The sequence below is a fragment of the Salminus brasiliensis genome, chromosome 18 (assembly GCF_030463535.1).
Source record: "Salminus brasiliensis chromosome 18, fSalBra1.hap2, whole genome shotgun sequence".
Taxonomy (NCBI): Eukaryota; Metazoa; Chordata; class Actinopteri; order Characiformes; family Bryconidae; genus Salminus; species Salminus brasiliensis.
This window is the reverse complement of record NC_132895.1, coordinates 218,560-234,266: the sequence shown is the minus strand read 5'-3', so window position 1 is coordinate 234,266 and position 15,707 is coordinate 218,560. Positions and strand designations below refer to the sequence as shown.

Genomic DNA, 15,707 nt, shown 5'->3' with positions numbered 1-15,707 from the left:
TATGAATTATTCAGTATCTACTATGAATTATTTAGTATCCAGTATGAATTATTCAGTATCTAGTATGAATTATTTAGTATCCAGTATTAAATTATTCAGTATGGAGTGACAGTGAATCACTCCTATGCAGTGAGATCTGCTTCAGTGAATGTAAGCCTGCCACTGTTTCCACTCCGGGCACATGTGCTCACTGTCACTGTGTGTGTTTGCTCACTAGAGTGTGTGTGTGTGTGTGTTCACTGCATGGATGGGTTACAATAATGGTGAATATGGATGTCTGTCTGTCTGTGTGTGTGTGCTAGAGTTGACGATGCTCTGTTGTTTATCCAGGTTCTGGAGTGTTGAGAGAACGGGATGTTCCTCTGTCTGTTTCTGTTAATTTGGCCGCAGATGTCTCGGGGAGCGGTGCGCCAGCATCAGTGTCAGTGTTAGACTGAGCTGCAGGATTTACTGCTATTGTTCTGTTCAGGAGAAGAGAAAAGCCCGCCGACAGGGAGGGGGAGCGGCGGAGAGGCCTGTTCTGCTGATGACTGGAGATAATGGAGATAATTATGAGTTGGGAATGTGAGCTGCTGTGTGACGGACACTCATTACTAATATCTCTGTTCCAGTGCGTCTGCATGACAGCATCTCAGAGGAGGGACATCATTACCTGATCTTCGACCTGTACGTGAATTTCCTTTTTTATCTTTAAAAGAAAAGTAACCAGTCTGCTAAAATGATACCTTTATTAAACATATTAGCCATAACATTAAAACCACTGCTAGGTGAAGTGAAGAACACTGGTGATCTGGGTCCAGTGTCTCCTGTTAAGCAGGGGAACAGTCAGTTCTTGAAGGTGATGAAGGTGATGAAGCAGGACAAATGGACAAGTGTAACAATCTGAAACACTTTGACAAGAACCAGACTGTGATGTTCTAGACAATGACTGGGTCAGAATTTCTCCAGAACATCAGGCAGGTCTTGTGGGGTGTTGCCAGTATGCAGTGGCCAGTACCTACCTACAAGTGCCCCAAGGAAGGGCAACCAGGGAACCAGCATGCCCACCCGAATGGGTCATGAACACCCAACGTTCAGTGATGCTCATGGAGGTCCCACCTCACAGCTTACAGGACTTAAGGGATTCGCTGCTAATGTTAGTCTTGGTGTCAGACACCACAGCAGGACACCTTCAGAGGTCTTGTGGAGTTCATGTCTTCTTAATATTAGGCAAGTGGTTTTAATATTATGTCTGATTGTTTGATTGCAGTTCTCAGACACATCTGATCTCTACATTTGTTTGAGGTCATGATGCTTTTAGTGTGTTCCAGACCAGAGCTCAAACAGAAAGACGATGAAAAATGATGATGATGATTATTATATCTATATATTGTTATCTATACACACACTCGTCTGGAGCGCTCTAACCGGGTTTTCTAACATCTATATTTTGGCTAACAGCGCAGCTTTTCCACAATAAAACTGTATCACTGTGCTGACGTGTTGAGCTTCCAGTGCTTTGGAGGATCCACTGATATAGAGTACAGTGATGATCCACTCAGTGAGGGCAGTAATGAGCTCGCTTAGAGGCTTAGAGGGAGTTTCAGCAACTGGAAGAAGAACTGAGTTAAAAACTGGGAGCAGGAATCTTACATTTTAGCTTTCATTCATGGCTTTCCTAATGAATTTCCTGCGGTACCCTGGTCTGGCCTTTCACCATTTTTTATTGTTGACTAAAATAAATAAAATAAATAATAAAATAAAACACAGACGCTGGTGGATTAGAAAAGCACCTCGGCTTTACTGAGCCTCAGCCTGTGTGGAGTTGTTCAGTACACTCTAACAGACTTGCTTACGTGCACTTCAGGACGCTTGTGTAGGAATTCAGGAATTCAGGCCACTGGTGGACTATCAGCCTGAGCTTTAAACCCTGAGGTGTGTTTGTGCTCTGCAGAGTGACGGGTGGTGAGCTGTTTGAGGACATCGTTGCCAGAGAATATTACAGTGAGGCAGATGCCAGGTAAGCACACAAACACACACACACACACACACACACACACACACACACAGTCCCAGTTCCTCCACAGTAAATCAACATGAACTTATTGGGTGTTCCTGCAGTAAAGCTGCTGGAGAACATTCTGTTTCTCTGCTCTACTGATTTGTAAATGTTTACCTGCTCCATCTGCTGACACCTCCAACCACTCAGATCTGCTCCATTCTGAACACTGCAGATTTATACTGCATATAATATAAAGCAGTTTAGCCCCACCCATTCAGCCTACAGCAGTTTAGCCCCACCCATTTAGGCTAAACCTGTATACACACCTGCTTTAACATCTCTACAGTGTATTTGTGGGTGGATGTCTTCCACTGACCGAACCCCTCGCCTCTCGTGTCTGAGTGTGTTGTTCATCATAGACAATTAATCAATAAATAAATACACTGATTAGAGCTGCAGTGTGTTTCCAGTCTAACAGACTAACAGAGCTGCTGTAAAGCCATCGATTATCTGGGTTCAAATGACAGTTTTAAAAAGAGCTAATGATGGCAATCAGACGAGGCCGCGACCCCCCAGAGTGCAGCAACACACTCTAATCAGTTTACACTCCACTCTGCAGCTATTTATATCTGCTCCTCACCCTCAGCACCACCACCACCACAACCACCACCACCCCGCTTCATTAGCCAGCTGTAGACCTGACCAGGATGGCCCTGCATAAACACACAGACACTGACTGACATCAGTAAACACCACAAATTCATCTCACTGAGGAGAATGTGGCTGACTGTTACACCCTGCAGCTATCACTGCACCGCTGGAGGGGAACCTGGGAATGGATCCAGGGGCAGGCCATCCTACAAACAGAACCCCCATGTGATAACAGAAAAGAACCCCTGAAAGCGGTGCTCTGGGGTTTGCTCCCCAGTTATCTGCTCCTGTATTGGTTCAGTTTGTCAGGTGACTGCTTTGACCTATGACTCCTGAGTGTCTGTATCCCAGAAATGAAGGAATGCAACAGTGAGTCGAGGTCCATTTAGCCTAAGATAAAATCATGTGATCAATTTGCGGTTCAGTGGAATTTTTTTTTGTGTAAAAGCAAACAGTGATACTGTGCCCTTTCCTCAAACGAACCCAGAACCCAGGTGAGAACTCGGGTACGGTCCAAGTGTGAAAATGCCCTATTACTGATCTCAGTTCAGCCCATTAGCAAGCTTTAAGCAAGCCTTTCTCACAGTGCTTAACTAATTAAGGCTCTCTGACTCCCACTGGTGGTGGGCTGAGGCTTAGCAAGATGACCCCCTTACATCAGGGTGGGAAACTTCGGATCTGAGGGTCAAATTTCTGCACAGTTTCATGGTTTTCCTGCTAAAGCCCACCTGATCCAGCTCACCTGTTAAGTGCCAGGGAATCTGCTCACTCTTCCGGACTCCGACCCTCGGCTCCTCAGCCCTGACTTCCCAACATCTGCAGATGAATCATAGAGAATGACCCACATAGAAGAGGAAACACAAACACTGAATAAACAAACAAACAAACACTGATAATAATAATAATAATAATAATAATACATGTGAGACAGTGCTAATACTAATACTATATACTAATACTAAAATACTAATGCTAATACTATTAATAAATAGTATTAAAAACTGTATTAACATTATAATTATACTACAGTAAATAAATAAAAATAAATAAAGTCATTAACAGTATGTTCTTCTTTCCATCATGAAATTCATTCATATTCAGTTTTAAATTAAATATTTATAAAAGAAAAGCTGTAGAACATTATAATCTTTAAAACAATGCGTGTGTGTGTGTGTGTAGTCACTGTATTCAGCAGATTTTGGAGGCGGTGTTGCACTGTCATCAGATGGGTGTGGTCCATCGAGACTTAAAGGTAGGTTTTTAAAATCACATATTCTAGACCACACAGCTCTCCAGTGTGTATTTCTCCCGTCCGTGTATGTGTGTGTGTTTGCGTGTGTGTTTATAGCAGATCAGGAATATAAAACAATTCTGTTCCACCCCTGTGTCGGACTTCGGGTGGGTGGGGTTGGGGGTTTGTTGGAGGGGAGGAGCTTAGAGACCTGATAAACTCCTCAACTTTTTTAAAACTACTACTTACACCAACATCCCGTCCCAGAAAAGGAGCTCAGCAGACTTCCTGAGAACACACTGCTGTTGTTGTGTTATCTATTATTGGTTATTGTTATTTTCCACTCGGGGTCGCTAGAGGTCCTGCTGATGCATCAGTGAGTTACTTAGACCTTTAACTCCCTAAACTCTTCAGAATCAGTGGTGGATCCTGGCTTTTCCTCACTGTCCTTTTTTCCTTCACTGAGGAACAGCTCAGCCGGTCTGCTCTGCTCTGCCTGTAGTTACTGATCAGTAAAGTCACGGAGCTACAACTTCACTCCAGCTTCAGCTCTTCAGCACTTCAGCCTTTAGCTCTTCAGAACTTCAGCATTTAGCACTCCAGCCTTCAGCACTTCAGTTCTTCAGTCTTCAGCACTTCAGTCTTCAGCACTTCAGCACTTCAGCCTTCAGCACTTCAGTCTTCAGCACTTCAGCACTTCGGTCTTCAGCACTTCAGCCTTCAGCACTTCAGCCTTTAGCTCTTCAGAACTTCAGCATTTAGCACTCCAGCCTTCAGCACTTCAGTTCTTCAGTCTTCAGCACTTCAGTCTTCAGCACTTCAGCCTTCAGCACTTCAGTCTTCAGCACTTCAGCACTTCGGTCTTCAGCACTTCAGCCTTCAGCACTTCAGCACTTCGGTCTTCAGCACTTCAGTCTTCAGCACTTCAGCCTTCAGCACTTCAGCACTTCAGTCTTCAGCACTTCAGCCTTCAGCACTTCGGTCTTCAGCACTTCGGTCTTCAGCACTTCAGTCTTCAGCACTTCAGTCTTCAGCACTTCAGCCTTCAGCACTTCAGCGTTCAGCACTTCAGTCTTCAGCCTTTAGCACTTCAGCCTTTAGCTTTTCAGCATCTCCAGCAGGTCAACAGTCGAATGCTGGGATTATTATGGGCTAAGATTTCTCTGGGTAGTTTTGAGAGTATATTGAATGATTTGATGGAAACAGCAGATATTAAATCAAACACTCAAAATTACAGAACAGCACAAATGTGAGCTGGCAGCTCAGTACTGGTTCTGTGTTCTGGTTCTGGTTCTGGTGTATCAGATCATTATATAAACTAAGTGTGTTTAGGAGCTGATTTGGGGGTGGTCTCTCTGCAGTTATGAAATGTGACATAATTAGTGGTGAGTTCCAGCAGTGTGTGGGCTGCAGAGAGAGAGAGAGAGAGAGAGAGAGAGCCTTCAGCACCAAACATACACCAATTCTCCATTCAGTCCACAGCAGTTTACCCTATCCATTCAGCATACATCAACACTGGGGGGCGATGTGCTGGGCATGTCCTGCTGAGGTTCTGAGGAGGTTCTGAATCTCGGACCAGGTTTATTTAGGGAAGCAGTTGAACTTCTTCTCCAGCACCAATCTGCATTAGAACTGAGTACAGCGTGGACGGTTCTGGTTCTGCAGGGCGGTACAATGTGTTCAGATATTGCTGGTGATATTAAACTCAGAGCAGGGCTTAACCGCTCGTCTCAGACGCTCATCCACGTAAATGTATGTAATGAGTGCAGATGAATGAGGTGCGTTATTGTGTGCGGCGCAGAGCTGTGGGCTCCAGCCGGGAATAAAAGCTCAGATGGTTCTGTGTGGGCTGAAGAGCGCTGTAAAAGAGAACGCAGCTGAAAATGAGAAGTAGACGCTGGCTGTGTGGGCAGGAAGTGGGTGGGCAGATTTCTTTGGGATTCTAATGATATTTTCTGAGCTCTGTTCTCTCTGCAACAACTGTTCTGATTTTAACGTACATTTCTGGTTCTGTTTGTGTGTCTCCAGCCGGAGAACCTGCTCCTGGCCTCCAAGTCCAAAGGTGCTGCTGTGAAGTTAGCAGACTTTGGCCTGGCCATTGAGGTTGAAGGGGACCAGCAGGCGTGGTTTGGTAATGAGTGATTTCAAATAAAACTGCTTGTTCAAACCCCAGCAAGGCCACAGTGCCCCACCGTCAGGACTCCCCCAGTCTGGGGACATCATGTGACCGCACACAAGACATTTGTAATCATTTGTGTAATCAGTTACTGTATCAGTTCAGACTCTCAGGGATTCAAAGCCATTACCCCTCCTTCATAACACTCAGAACCCACAACTCACTGCCCAGTGCATGATTTCATTATCCATTATGAATTATTCAATATCTAATAGAAATCAATTATTCATAAATTACTATTAATTATTCAGTATCTACACTTTTTCATGCATATTTATATGCAGTATTCAGTATTTACTATTAATTATTAACTAATTGTAAGAATTATTAAATATCCACACTGAATTAATCATCTACAATTAAGTAGATTTAGTTTCTAGTGTGAATGATTCAGCATATATAAGAATTATATCAAATATCAATATTGATATTAGGGTTTCAGTAGTTCAGGGTTTCAGTAGTTCAGGGTTTCAATAGTTCAGTGTTTTAGTAGAGTTTCAGTAGTTCAGAGTTTCAGTGGTTCAGTAGTGTTTCTGTAGTTCAGTAGTGTTTCTGTGGTTCAGTGTTTCAGTAGTGTTTTAGTAGTTCAGAGTTTCAGTAGTGTTTTAGTAGTTCAGAGTTTCAGTAGTGTTTTAGTAGTTTAGGGTTTCAGTAGTTCAGGGTTTTAATAGTTCAGTGTTTTAGTAGCATTTCAGTAGTTCAGAGTTTCAGTGGTTCAGTAGTGTTTCTGTAGTTCAGTAGCGCTTCAGTAGTTCAGAGTTTCAGTAGTGTTTCTGTAGTTCAGTGTTTCAGTAGTGTTTTAGTAGTTCAGAGTTTCAGTAGTGTTTTAGTAGTCCAGCGTTTTAGTAGTTCAGGGTTTCAATAGTTCAGGGTTTTAGTAGTGTTTCAGTAGTGTTTTACTAGTTCAGTAGTGTTTGAGTAGTTCAGGGTTTCAGTAGTGTTCAGTAGTTCAGGATTTTAGTTGTGTTTCAGAAGTGTTTCAGTAGTTTAGTGTTTCTAAGTGTTTCAGTGTTTCAGTAGTCAAGGGTTTCAGTAGTTCAGTGGTTTAGTAGTGGTTCAGTAGTTCAGTAATGTTTCAGTAGGTTTCAGTAGTTCAGGCTTTCCATAGTTCAGTGTTTTAGTACTTCAGGGTTTCAGTAGTTCAGGGTTTTAGTAGTGTTTCAGTAGTTCAGGGTTTCAGTAGTGTTTTAGTTGTTCAGGGTTTCAGTAGGTCAGGCTTTCAGTAACGTTTCAGTAGTTCAGTGTTTCAGTAGTGTTTCAGTAGTTCTGGTTTTCAGGAGGGTTTCATTAGTTCAGGGTTTAAGTAGTTCTGTGTTTCAGTAGTGTTTCAGTAGTGTTTCAGTAGTTCATTGTTTTAGTAGCATTTCAGTAGTGTTTTAGTAGTGTTTCAGTAGTTCAGGGTTTCAGTAGTGTTTCAGTAGGTCAGGCTTTCAGGAATGTTTCAGTAGTTCAGGGTTTCAGTAGTGTTTCAGTAGTTCAGGGTTTCAGTAGTGTTTCAGTAGTTCTGGTTTTCAGGAGGGTTTCATTAGTTCAGGGTTTAAGTAGTTCTGAGTTTCAGTAGTGTTTCAGTAGTTCTGAGTTTCAATAGTGTTTCAGTAGTGTTTCAGTAGTTCTGAGTTTCAATAGTGTTTCAGTAGTGTTTCAGTAGTTCAGGGTTTTAGTAGTTCAGTGGTTTAGTAGTTCAGGGTTTAAGTAGTTCAGGGTTTCAGTAGTGTTTCAGTACTTCAGGGTTTCAGTAGTTCAGTGTTTTAGTAGTGTTTCAGTAGTTCAGTGTTTTAGTAGAGTTTCAGTAGTTCAGTCTTTCAGTAGTTCAGGGTTTTAGTAGGGTTTCAATAGTTCAGGGTTTCAGTAGTTCCGTGTTTCAGTAGTTTAGGGTTTTAGTAGTTCAGGGTTTCAGTAGTTCAGTGGTTTAGTAGTTCAGGGTTTCAGTAGTTCAGTGGTTTAGTAGTGGTTTAGTAGTTCAGTAATGTTTCAGTAGGTTTCAGTAGTTCAGTGTGTCGGTAGTTCAGTGTTTCAGTAGTTCAGTTTTCCCATAGTTCAGTGTTTTAGTACTTCAGGATTTAAGTAGTTCAGGGTTTCAGTAGTGTTTCAGTAGTCCCGGGTTTCAGTAGTATTTCAGTAGTTCAGGATTTTAGTAGTTCAGGGTGTCAGTAGTTCAGTGGTTTAGTAGTGGTTCAGTAGTTCAGTAATGTTTCAGTAGGTTTCAGTAGTTCAGTGTTTCAGTAGATCAGGGTTTCAGTAGTGTGTTAGTAGTCCAGGGTTTCAGTGGTGTTTTACTAGTGTTTCAGTAGTTCATGGTTTCAGTAGTCCAGGGTTTCAGTAGTGTTTCAGTAGTTCAGGCTTTCAGTAACTTTTCAGTAGTTCAGGATTTCAGTAGTGTTTCAGTAGTCCAGGGTTTCGGTAGTGTTTCAGTAGTGTTTCAGTAGTTCTGGGTTTCATGAGGGTTTCATTAGTTTAGGGTTTCAGTAGTTTAGTGTTTCAGTAGTTCTGGGTTTCACGAGGGTTCAAGGTTTCAGTAGTGTTTCAGTAGTTCAGGGTTTCAGTAGTGTTTCAGTAGTTCTGGGTTTCAGGAGGGTTTCATTAGTTCAGGGTTTCAGTAGTTCAGTGTTTCGGTATTTCAGGGTTTAAGTAGTTCAGGGTTTCAGTAGTTTAGTGGTTTAGAAATGGTTCAGTAGTTCAGTAATGTTTCAGTAGGTTTCAGTAGTTCAGTGTTTCAGTAGTTCAGTGTTTCAGTAGTGTTTCAGTTGTTCAGGGTTTCAGTAGTGTTTCAGTAGTTCAGTGTTTTAGTAGTTCAGTGTTTCAGTAGTGTTTCATTAGTCCTGTGTTTCAGTGGTGTTTTAGTAGTGTTTCAGTAGTCCAAGGTTTCAGTAGTGTTTCAGTAGTTGAGACTTTCAGTAGTTCAGTGTTTCCATAGTGTTTCAGTAGTGTTTCAGTAGTTCAGTGTTTTAGTAGTGTTTCGGTTGTTCAGGGTTTCAGTAGTTCAGGGTTTCAGTAGTTCAGGGTTTTCATAGTTCAGGGTTTCAGGAGTGTTTCAGTACTTCGGGGTTTCAGTAGTTCAGTGTTTTAGTAGTGTTTCAGTAGTTCAGTTTTTCAGTAGTTCAAGGTTTCAGTAGGGTTTCAATAGTTCAGGGTTTCAATAGTTCAGGGTTTCAGTAGTTTAGTGTTTTAGTAGTGTTTCAGTAGATCAGGGTTTCAGTAGTTCAGTGTTTCTGTAGTGTTTCAGTAATTCAAGGTTTCAGTAGTTCAGTGTTTCAGTAGTTCAGGGTTTCAGTAGGGTTTCAATAGTTTAGGGTTTCAGTAGTTCAGTGTTTTAGTAGTGTTTCAGTAGTTCAGGGTTTCAGTAGGGTTTCAATAGTTCAGTGTTTTAGTAGTGTTTCAGTAATTCAGGGTTTCAGTAGTTCAGGGTTTCAGTAGTTCAGGTGTTTCAGTAGTTCAGTAGTTTCAGCCTCTCTACTCACTGTTAACCTGACTCGCCCTTATAGTGAGACAGCCTGCTGGACTCAGGCTGCCCTCTAAAGCCACAGCACCTGCTGTTCCTCTCTATGACTATTTACACTCTTCGGTTCTCCAAGGGTTCTTAAAGGTCATGAAAGTAGTGGTTCTATTTATGAGAACCCTGCAGCATGTATCCCTTCATCATTTTAATGATCTGATTTTAAAAGCAGGTTCTAGAGCCAAACTCTTCTCAGAACTCTGGTAGAACAGTGTCTCAGGCATCAGGCAGCGTCTTCATTATCATTAGGTGAAGAACTTTCTGTGAGGAGCTTTTATTAGAGCTTCAGACACTGGTAACAAATTCATGTCCACAAAGTAAAACCCTACCCTGCCAGGGTGGTTCTGGGTAAAGTGTGCAGGTGGTAACATCCTGTTTTTATGATTCCAGGCTTCGCCGGCACTCCAGGTTACCTGTCACCTGAAGTGTTACGCAAGGACCCCTATGGGAAAGCAGTGGACCTCTGGGCATGTGGTGAGTCTGTAAATACAAACTAAACATGAGGTCAAAAACAAGAGCTGAACAGTAAACAGTTGCTAAATGGCCTACAGGTGGCACTGTTGTTCATCAATGTGCTAAAGGCTAACAAAGCTTAGCTCTAGTGTTTAATCTCTACACTTTAACACAAACACTAAATATTATATTATTATTATTTTATTTATTTAGTCTTTTTTGGATGATGTAATCATGCTGAGTTGATGTGCAGGATGTCTCCCAGCTTACCTTGTTGTCTCCTCCGCCAGGTGTGATCCTGTACATCCTGCTGGTGGGGTACCCACCTTTCTGGGATGAGGACCAGCACCGACTCTACCAGCAGATCAAAGCTGGTGCCTATGATGTTAGTTCTCTCTGAACAGGAGATGCTTCTCTGTGCTGGTCTGGTTTGTTGTGTGTGGAAATAAAGACCTGCTCCGCCTCCACAGTGGAGTCAGAGTCAGAGTAGATAGTGGAGAATATGAGGGCTCTGTCTACTAACCCTACACTTTAAAGGTATAGTGGACTGTGTGTATCTGGGTATCAGCACTGGCCGAATGACAATGTACCCTAACCTTCTCACTAATAGTTCTTCTCACGGGTAAACTTTCTGACCAATCAGGAGCAACCTTCTACTAATCAGGGCCATCATTCTGGTGGACCAATCAGCGCCAACCTCCTATTAATCAGTGCTAACATTCTGGTCTGGTGGGCCAAACAGGACCAACCTTCTGATCAGTCAGGGCCAACATTGTGGCGGATCGATCAGGACCAGGATTGCACTAATCACGTCATCCTTCTGAACTTTGGAAGCTGAGTGTCTGAGATCATTTATGTGATGTTTATTTGAAGATACTTTTCCACGCTTCTCCTCCCAGTTTCCCTCTCCTGAGTGGGACACGGTCACTCCTGAGGCCAAAGACCTTATTAATAAAATGCTGACAATCAACCCTGCCAAGCGCATCACTGCGGCCGAGGCTCTGAAACACCCCTGGATATCGGTGAGTTCACTCCCACTCATCCAGAGCAGATGTTCAGTTTCAGTGATAAGAAAGTTGGAGTATTATTTAATAGTGTTTATTCCACTGCTGGCTTTTAGTTCCTCCAGCTGTTTTCAGTCTCATCTCCAGCTCTTTCTAACTCTATGCTTTTCCTCCAGCATCGCTCCACCGTTGCGTCCTGCATGCACAGACAGGAGACCGTGGAGTGCCTGAAGAAGTTTAATGCCCGGAGGAAGCTGAAGGTAAGCTCTTATAATGGAGAGTTAGTCACAGTCACAGTGTGACTCACTCACTGGAGAGCTCTTGGCTGTTGGCCTCAATGCTGTGGGCTCTCCAGGACCTTAATGCCTGTTCCTGGTTTAAGGGTCCTCTGGATTTCAATATTGGGGTCTTCCTACACCCCTAACCACAGAACTGCCTTATTTAGTTGTAGTTTACAGAGGCTGTGAAGAGGATGAGCAGTAGTCTTGTGATAAAACCGGAAGGTTGTGGGAGCAAATCCCAGGAATGAATCAGACCTAGACAAGGCACTCAGTCTCCCCCTGGTCTCTACACTGTAAAAACCTTTACTTCCGTCTGATTAGTCTGACGGATACAGGAACTGATTACACAATGCTTGCGGTCACATGATGTCCCAGCGTGGGGACGTCCTGTGGCCTTGCTGGGATTTGGAATTTAGACCTCAGCAGCAGTCAGACAGTTTAACACACTGTCCTTTCTGCTCTTCCTCAGACACTGAGCTGTACACGGCTTCACAGTTCTTGAGTGGAGCAACTGTCTAATTTCCTGCTTGTCAAAAGACAGGAGATCATAAGTTCAAATTCCATCGACACCACAATCCTCCATGATCAGGAGTCTAGGAAGGCCTACCTCATGTGATGCAGATGGGAACAGACAGTAAACAGATTGAGGGGGCGGAGCTACAGACGAAACATCTGCCTCAGTATTTAATCAGTGTTCAGACTCGGCTCAGTGAGCATTGCTGACCAAATCCTGACAGTGTTACACTTCTCTGCTGGTGACAATTGACCCCCTCGACAATTATTTTCAAAAGAATGTATTCCTAAACTTTTACTGAAACCTAGAAAACATGTATCTGATTTTATTTTTATTAATGTAATGGATTAATGTTCAGTTTATTTGTTTATTTAATTATTACACTGCTGCAGGTCTCAAACACTCAAGTATGGATCAGATATGATTCACTAGGCTTTAAAGGGTTAATGCAGACTAAAGTGGAACTGAACTCATCACGCTGACTGTTGGTGAAGGTAGCGTGAATCAGTTTGGCTGATGTGTTTTTATAGCCTGTGATGTTTTGAGGGTGTCTAGTCTAGTCATGGAGACGCTCTGATGTTCAGAGCTGAATGAATCATGGCCTTCCTCATCAGAACAGCTCCTGTGTTTAGATGGTTACGTTCACCACCGCCTCGAGCTCCACTCCAGAAAACAGCACTGTTATTTCTGCATTACTGAGGTGTGGATACACCTGCCATGGGATGCCTTACAGCTGAGTCCACAGGAGCTGAAGTGTGCTAGACTCTGTTCCTCTCGGTTTGGACGGTTTTGGTGTACAATAAAACACTGAAGGTCCAGAGTGAGAGGAGTGCAAGGTTAGGGGTTAGGGTTAGGGGTTAGGGGTTAAAGGTAAGGTGCACGTATTTGTCACTGTACAGTGTACACTGTACAGCGAAATGTGTCCTCCGCATTTAACCCATCTGGTAGTGAACGCACACTCACACACACACATGTGTTAGGGGCAGTGAGTACACACACACACCCAGAGCGGTGGGCAGCCAACTCCAGCGCCCGGGGAGCAGAGAGGGTAAAGGGCCTTGCTCAAGGACCCAACAGTGGCAGCTTGCCGAGCCCGGGAATCGAACCCACAACTCTGTTATCGATATCCCGGCGCTCTAACCGCTGAGCCACCACTGCCACTGGTTAGGATGCAGGGTTAGGGTGCAGGGTTAGGGGTTAGGGTTAGGGATTAGCATTAGGGTGCAGGACTAGGGGTTAGAGTTAGGGGTTAGGGTTAGGGTGCAGGGTTAGGGGTTAGGGTGCAGGGTTAGAGTTAGGGTTAGGGATTAGCGTTACAGTAAGGGTTAGGGGTTAGGGTGCAGGGTTACATTCAGTAGACAGTCAGGTGAAGGTGAGCTGAAGGTCAGGTGAAGGTGAGCTGAAGGTCAGGTGAAGGTCAGGGTGTATGTAAAAGTCAGATTTGCATTCAGTGTGAACAGGTTTCAGGAGTCTGCTGTTCTGATGTGTGTTCAGAATTATAAATGACTGGTTGATTATAGATTTATAATTATATTTATATTATATAGATTTTATGATTATAGTTGTGTATGTTTTGGTTTTAGGGGGCCATTCTCACCACCATGCTCGCCACCAGAAATTTCTCAGGTACGTACATAGTTTCCTGTTTCTCAGGAATGTGTAAACCATGTTACTTTATCTTCTTCACAGCAGGGAGAAGAGACCGGTCTGGTCCTGTCAGCCACTTCTGGATAAGCTACTCTGTAACTAATCTACTCCGTGTTAACCAACAGTATGCAGCTTTAATAAAGGTTTAGCTCCACCCACTCTGGCACAATCACATTAATAACAGTTGATTTGATTTATTATCATTTATTTATTTATTATTAGTGTCATCTGCAAGCTGGATGCACTAATGCCAGATAAAACAAACAAAATCATTAAACAATAATAATAAAACAAACAGAGAAAGAAAATTAAAGAAACTTAATTACCATCACGTCTCCAAGGCTGTTCTGATCCACCTGTGTTCAAAACACACCAGCTGCTGTCAGTTGTTTACTTTGTGGGTCAGTTACTGACCTCTGTATTTAGTAGATTCTAAGGTTAGAGGATCTTCTGGACTCTAGTCTGTATAAACTAGATTAGGGTAACAGTGAAGCTCTTCTGTATGTCGCTCTGGAGAAGAGCTTCTGCTAGGCCTTCAATGTAAATGTAGTTACAGTAGCAGTGTGTGAAACTACCTCCACCATGTTTGGAAGCTGTACTGTAGCCTTTATGCTTACCATTTACCGTTTTACCCTGAAGTAGATTCTACACTCCCCTCATCTGCGTTCTTCCTGTACCGGGTGGGAAACTCCCTGTAAATCCCAGTTGCCTTGTTACTGTTGCTGAATAAAACCCCTTTCTCTTGGTTACTGGGCAGTGGAGTTATGCAGTTATGTCCAGCAGCTGTGACCTTTCTTAGCCTTCGCATAGGCTGCATAACTCTAGCCCTCGCATGTGCAGCCATTCATCTCCTCTCCGGCCTGTTCAGCTTCCCCCCGTGTGGACAGATGGGAGATTTATGGTCCGTTTACACGGGGCGGCTATTTTTACTGATTTACCAGCCAGGGCCCTGGACAGATCTGCCCTTTTGGTTTTTAATAGCTCTTCCCTCAACTGGTAACTCTGTCTGTTGTGCTGGAGCAGAATGTGAACACTGGGCCAGTTTGGCCTCTAAAGCAATAGTTTGGCTAACAAGTCAAAGAAGTTAAGCTATGTCAAACTGTTATCTATAAAGTTCGGGCACTGTTGCTGTTTTTAGCTACACTAACGGTCAGGGGGTTGGAATTTAGAACTGTTGCATGAGTTGGATTCCCCTGAACTTACCTGGCTGAGAAACCACAGAACATCCAGAAGGAAGTTCTAATTAAATGAACAAAACCAGTATAAAGTTTTCAAGAAGTTAACACCAACGGTTAAGTTGTATGTTTTAGAGATTACTGAGACAAGCCAGGAATTGTCTTATTAAAACTTCTTGTTCCACCAGCAGCAGCAGGAACATCCTCGTGTCTATAAGTCCAGGCGCTGATTCCAGTTTTCCATTACATCTTAAATGATGCAGTTCGGCTGTTTATAAGGCCTGACTCTTGTTTAAATTTGCTGCTGGTTAACTGCTGCAGCGTTTAAGGTGGAACAGATCATTCGAAAATTTGTGTGTGATAGTGTAGGCCTGCAGTTGTCACCATGCTAATTGGTGGGATATAAGCTTTCATTGCTTGTTAGTCTTGTTAGTTTCATAGCTTGTTGTCCAGTGTAAAACTAAAGCAGTGCTGAACACATCCATGTTTGGGAGACTTTAAAAGTGCCTGCTGAAGGACAGTGAGGAAGAGAACCCCCTGCTCACGAAGCAACCGGTGGAGACACTGTGGTCAGGAGGCCGGGGCTTCGGGATCAGGCTACACCCAGCCGGCTATAATTAGCGAATGTGGTGAAAAGTGAATAACAGCCGGGGAAACACCCCCATTTGGCTTACAGGGAGGAAATTAAATAACGTCTCTGGCTGATACACAGCCAGAGGACGCAGTTAAGTGATGTGTTAATGAAAACAACTAAAACACACACACACACACACACATACACGCTTGGGCTGCAGGAATGTACTGAGGGCTCAAGTGCTTCTATATTGGGGAGGCCTCCACACTGCCTAACCTCTCCGCCTGTCTGTGAACCGGACACTCTGGGCCTTATCTGCAGAGTGTGGACGGACCTCTGCGTGGACTGACATTTTAGACCTGCTGTCCAGAGGCTTTCCGGACGGAGGAGCAGGACTGTGGACATTGGTGGATTTGCTCTGTTCAAGGCTGGACTGAGGGACTGCAGTGGGACCATGCCCTTTGCCCTCCTTTTCTGGGCATTTATGCCATTTCTGATCGCTCTCTCCCTCTTTTTCTTTGTCTCTC

The 15,707-nt window shown here is 43.5% G+C and overlaps 1 protein-coding gene across 3 annotated transcripts in view; it reads left to right on the top strand.

Moving 5' to 3' along the window:
- camk2a (calcium/calmodulin-dependent protein kinase II alpha) overlaps window positions 1-15,707 on the top strand; it is a 75,742-nt gene that overhangs the window by 50,051 nt on the left and 9,984 nt on the right. For all 3 annotated transcript variants that reach the window (XM_072661515.1, XM_072661514.1, XM_072661516.1), the window contains exons 4-12: window positions 612-666; window positions 1,934-1,999; window positions 3,812-3,884; window positions 5,892-5,994; window positions 9,923-10,006; window positions 10,276-10,370; window positions 10,885-11,007; window positions 11,166-11,249; window positions 13,368-13,410. In XM_072661515.1, the coding sequence (XP_072517616.1) occupies window positions 612-666; window positions 1,934-1,999; window positions 3,812-3,884; window positions 5,892-5,994; window positions 9,923-10,006; window positions 10,276-10,370; window positions 10,885-11,007; window positions 11,166-11,249; window positions 13,368-13,410 (726 nt within the window). The remainder of the gene's footprint in view (window positions 1-611; window positions 667-1,933; window positions 2,000-3,811; window positions 3,885-5,891; window positions 5,995-9,922; window positions 10,007-10,275; window positions 10,371-10,884; window positions 11,008-11,165; window positions 11,250-13,367; window positions 13,411-15,707) is intronic.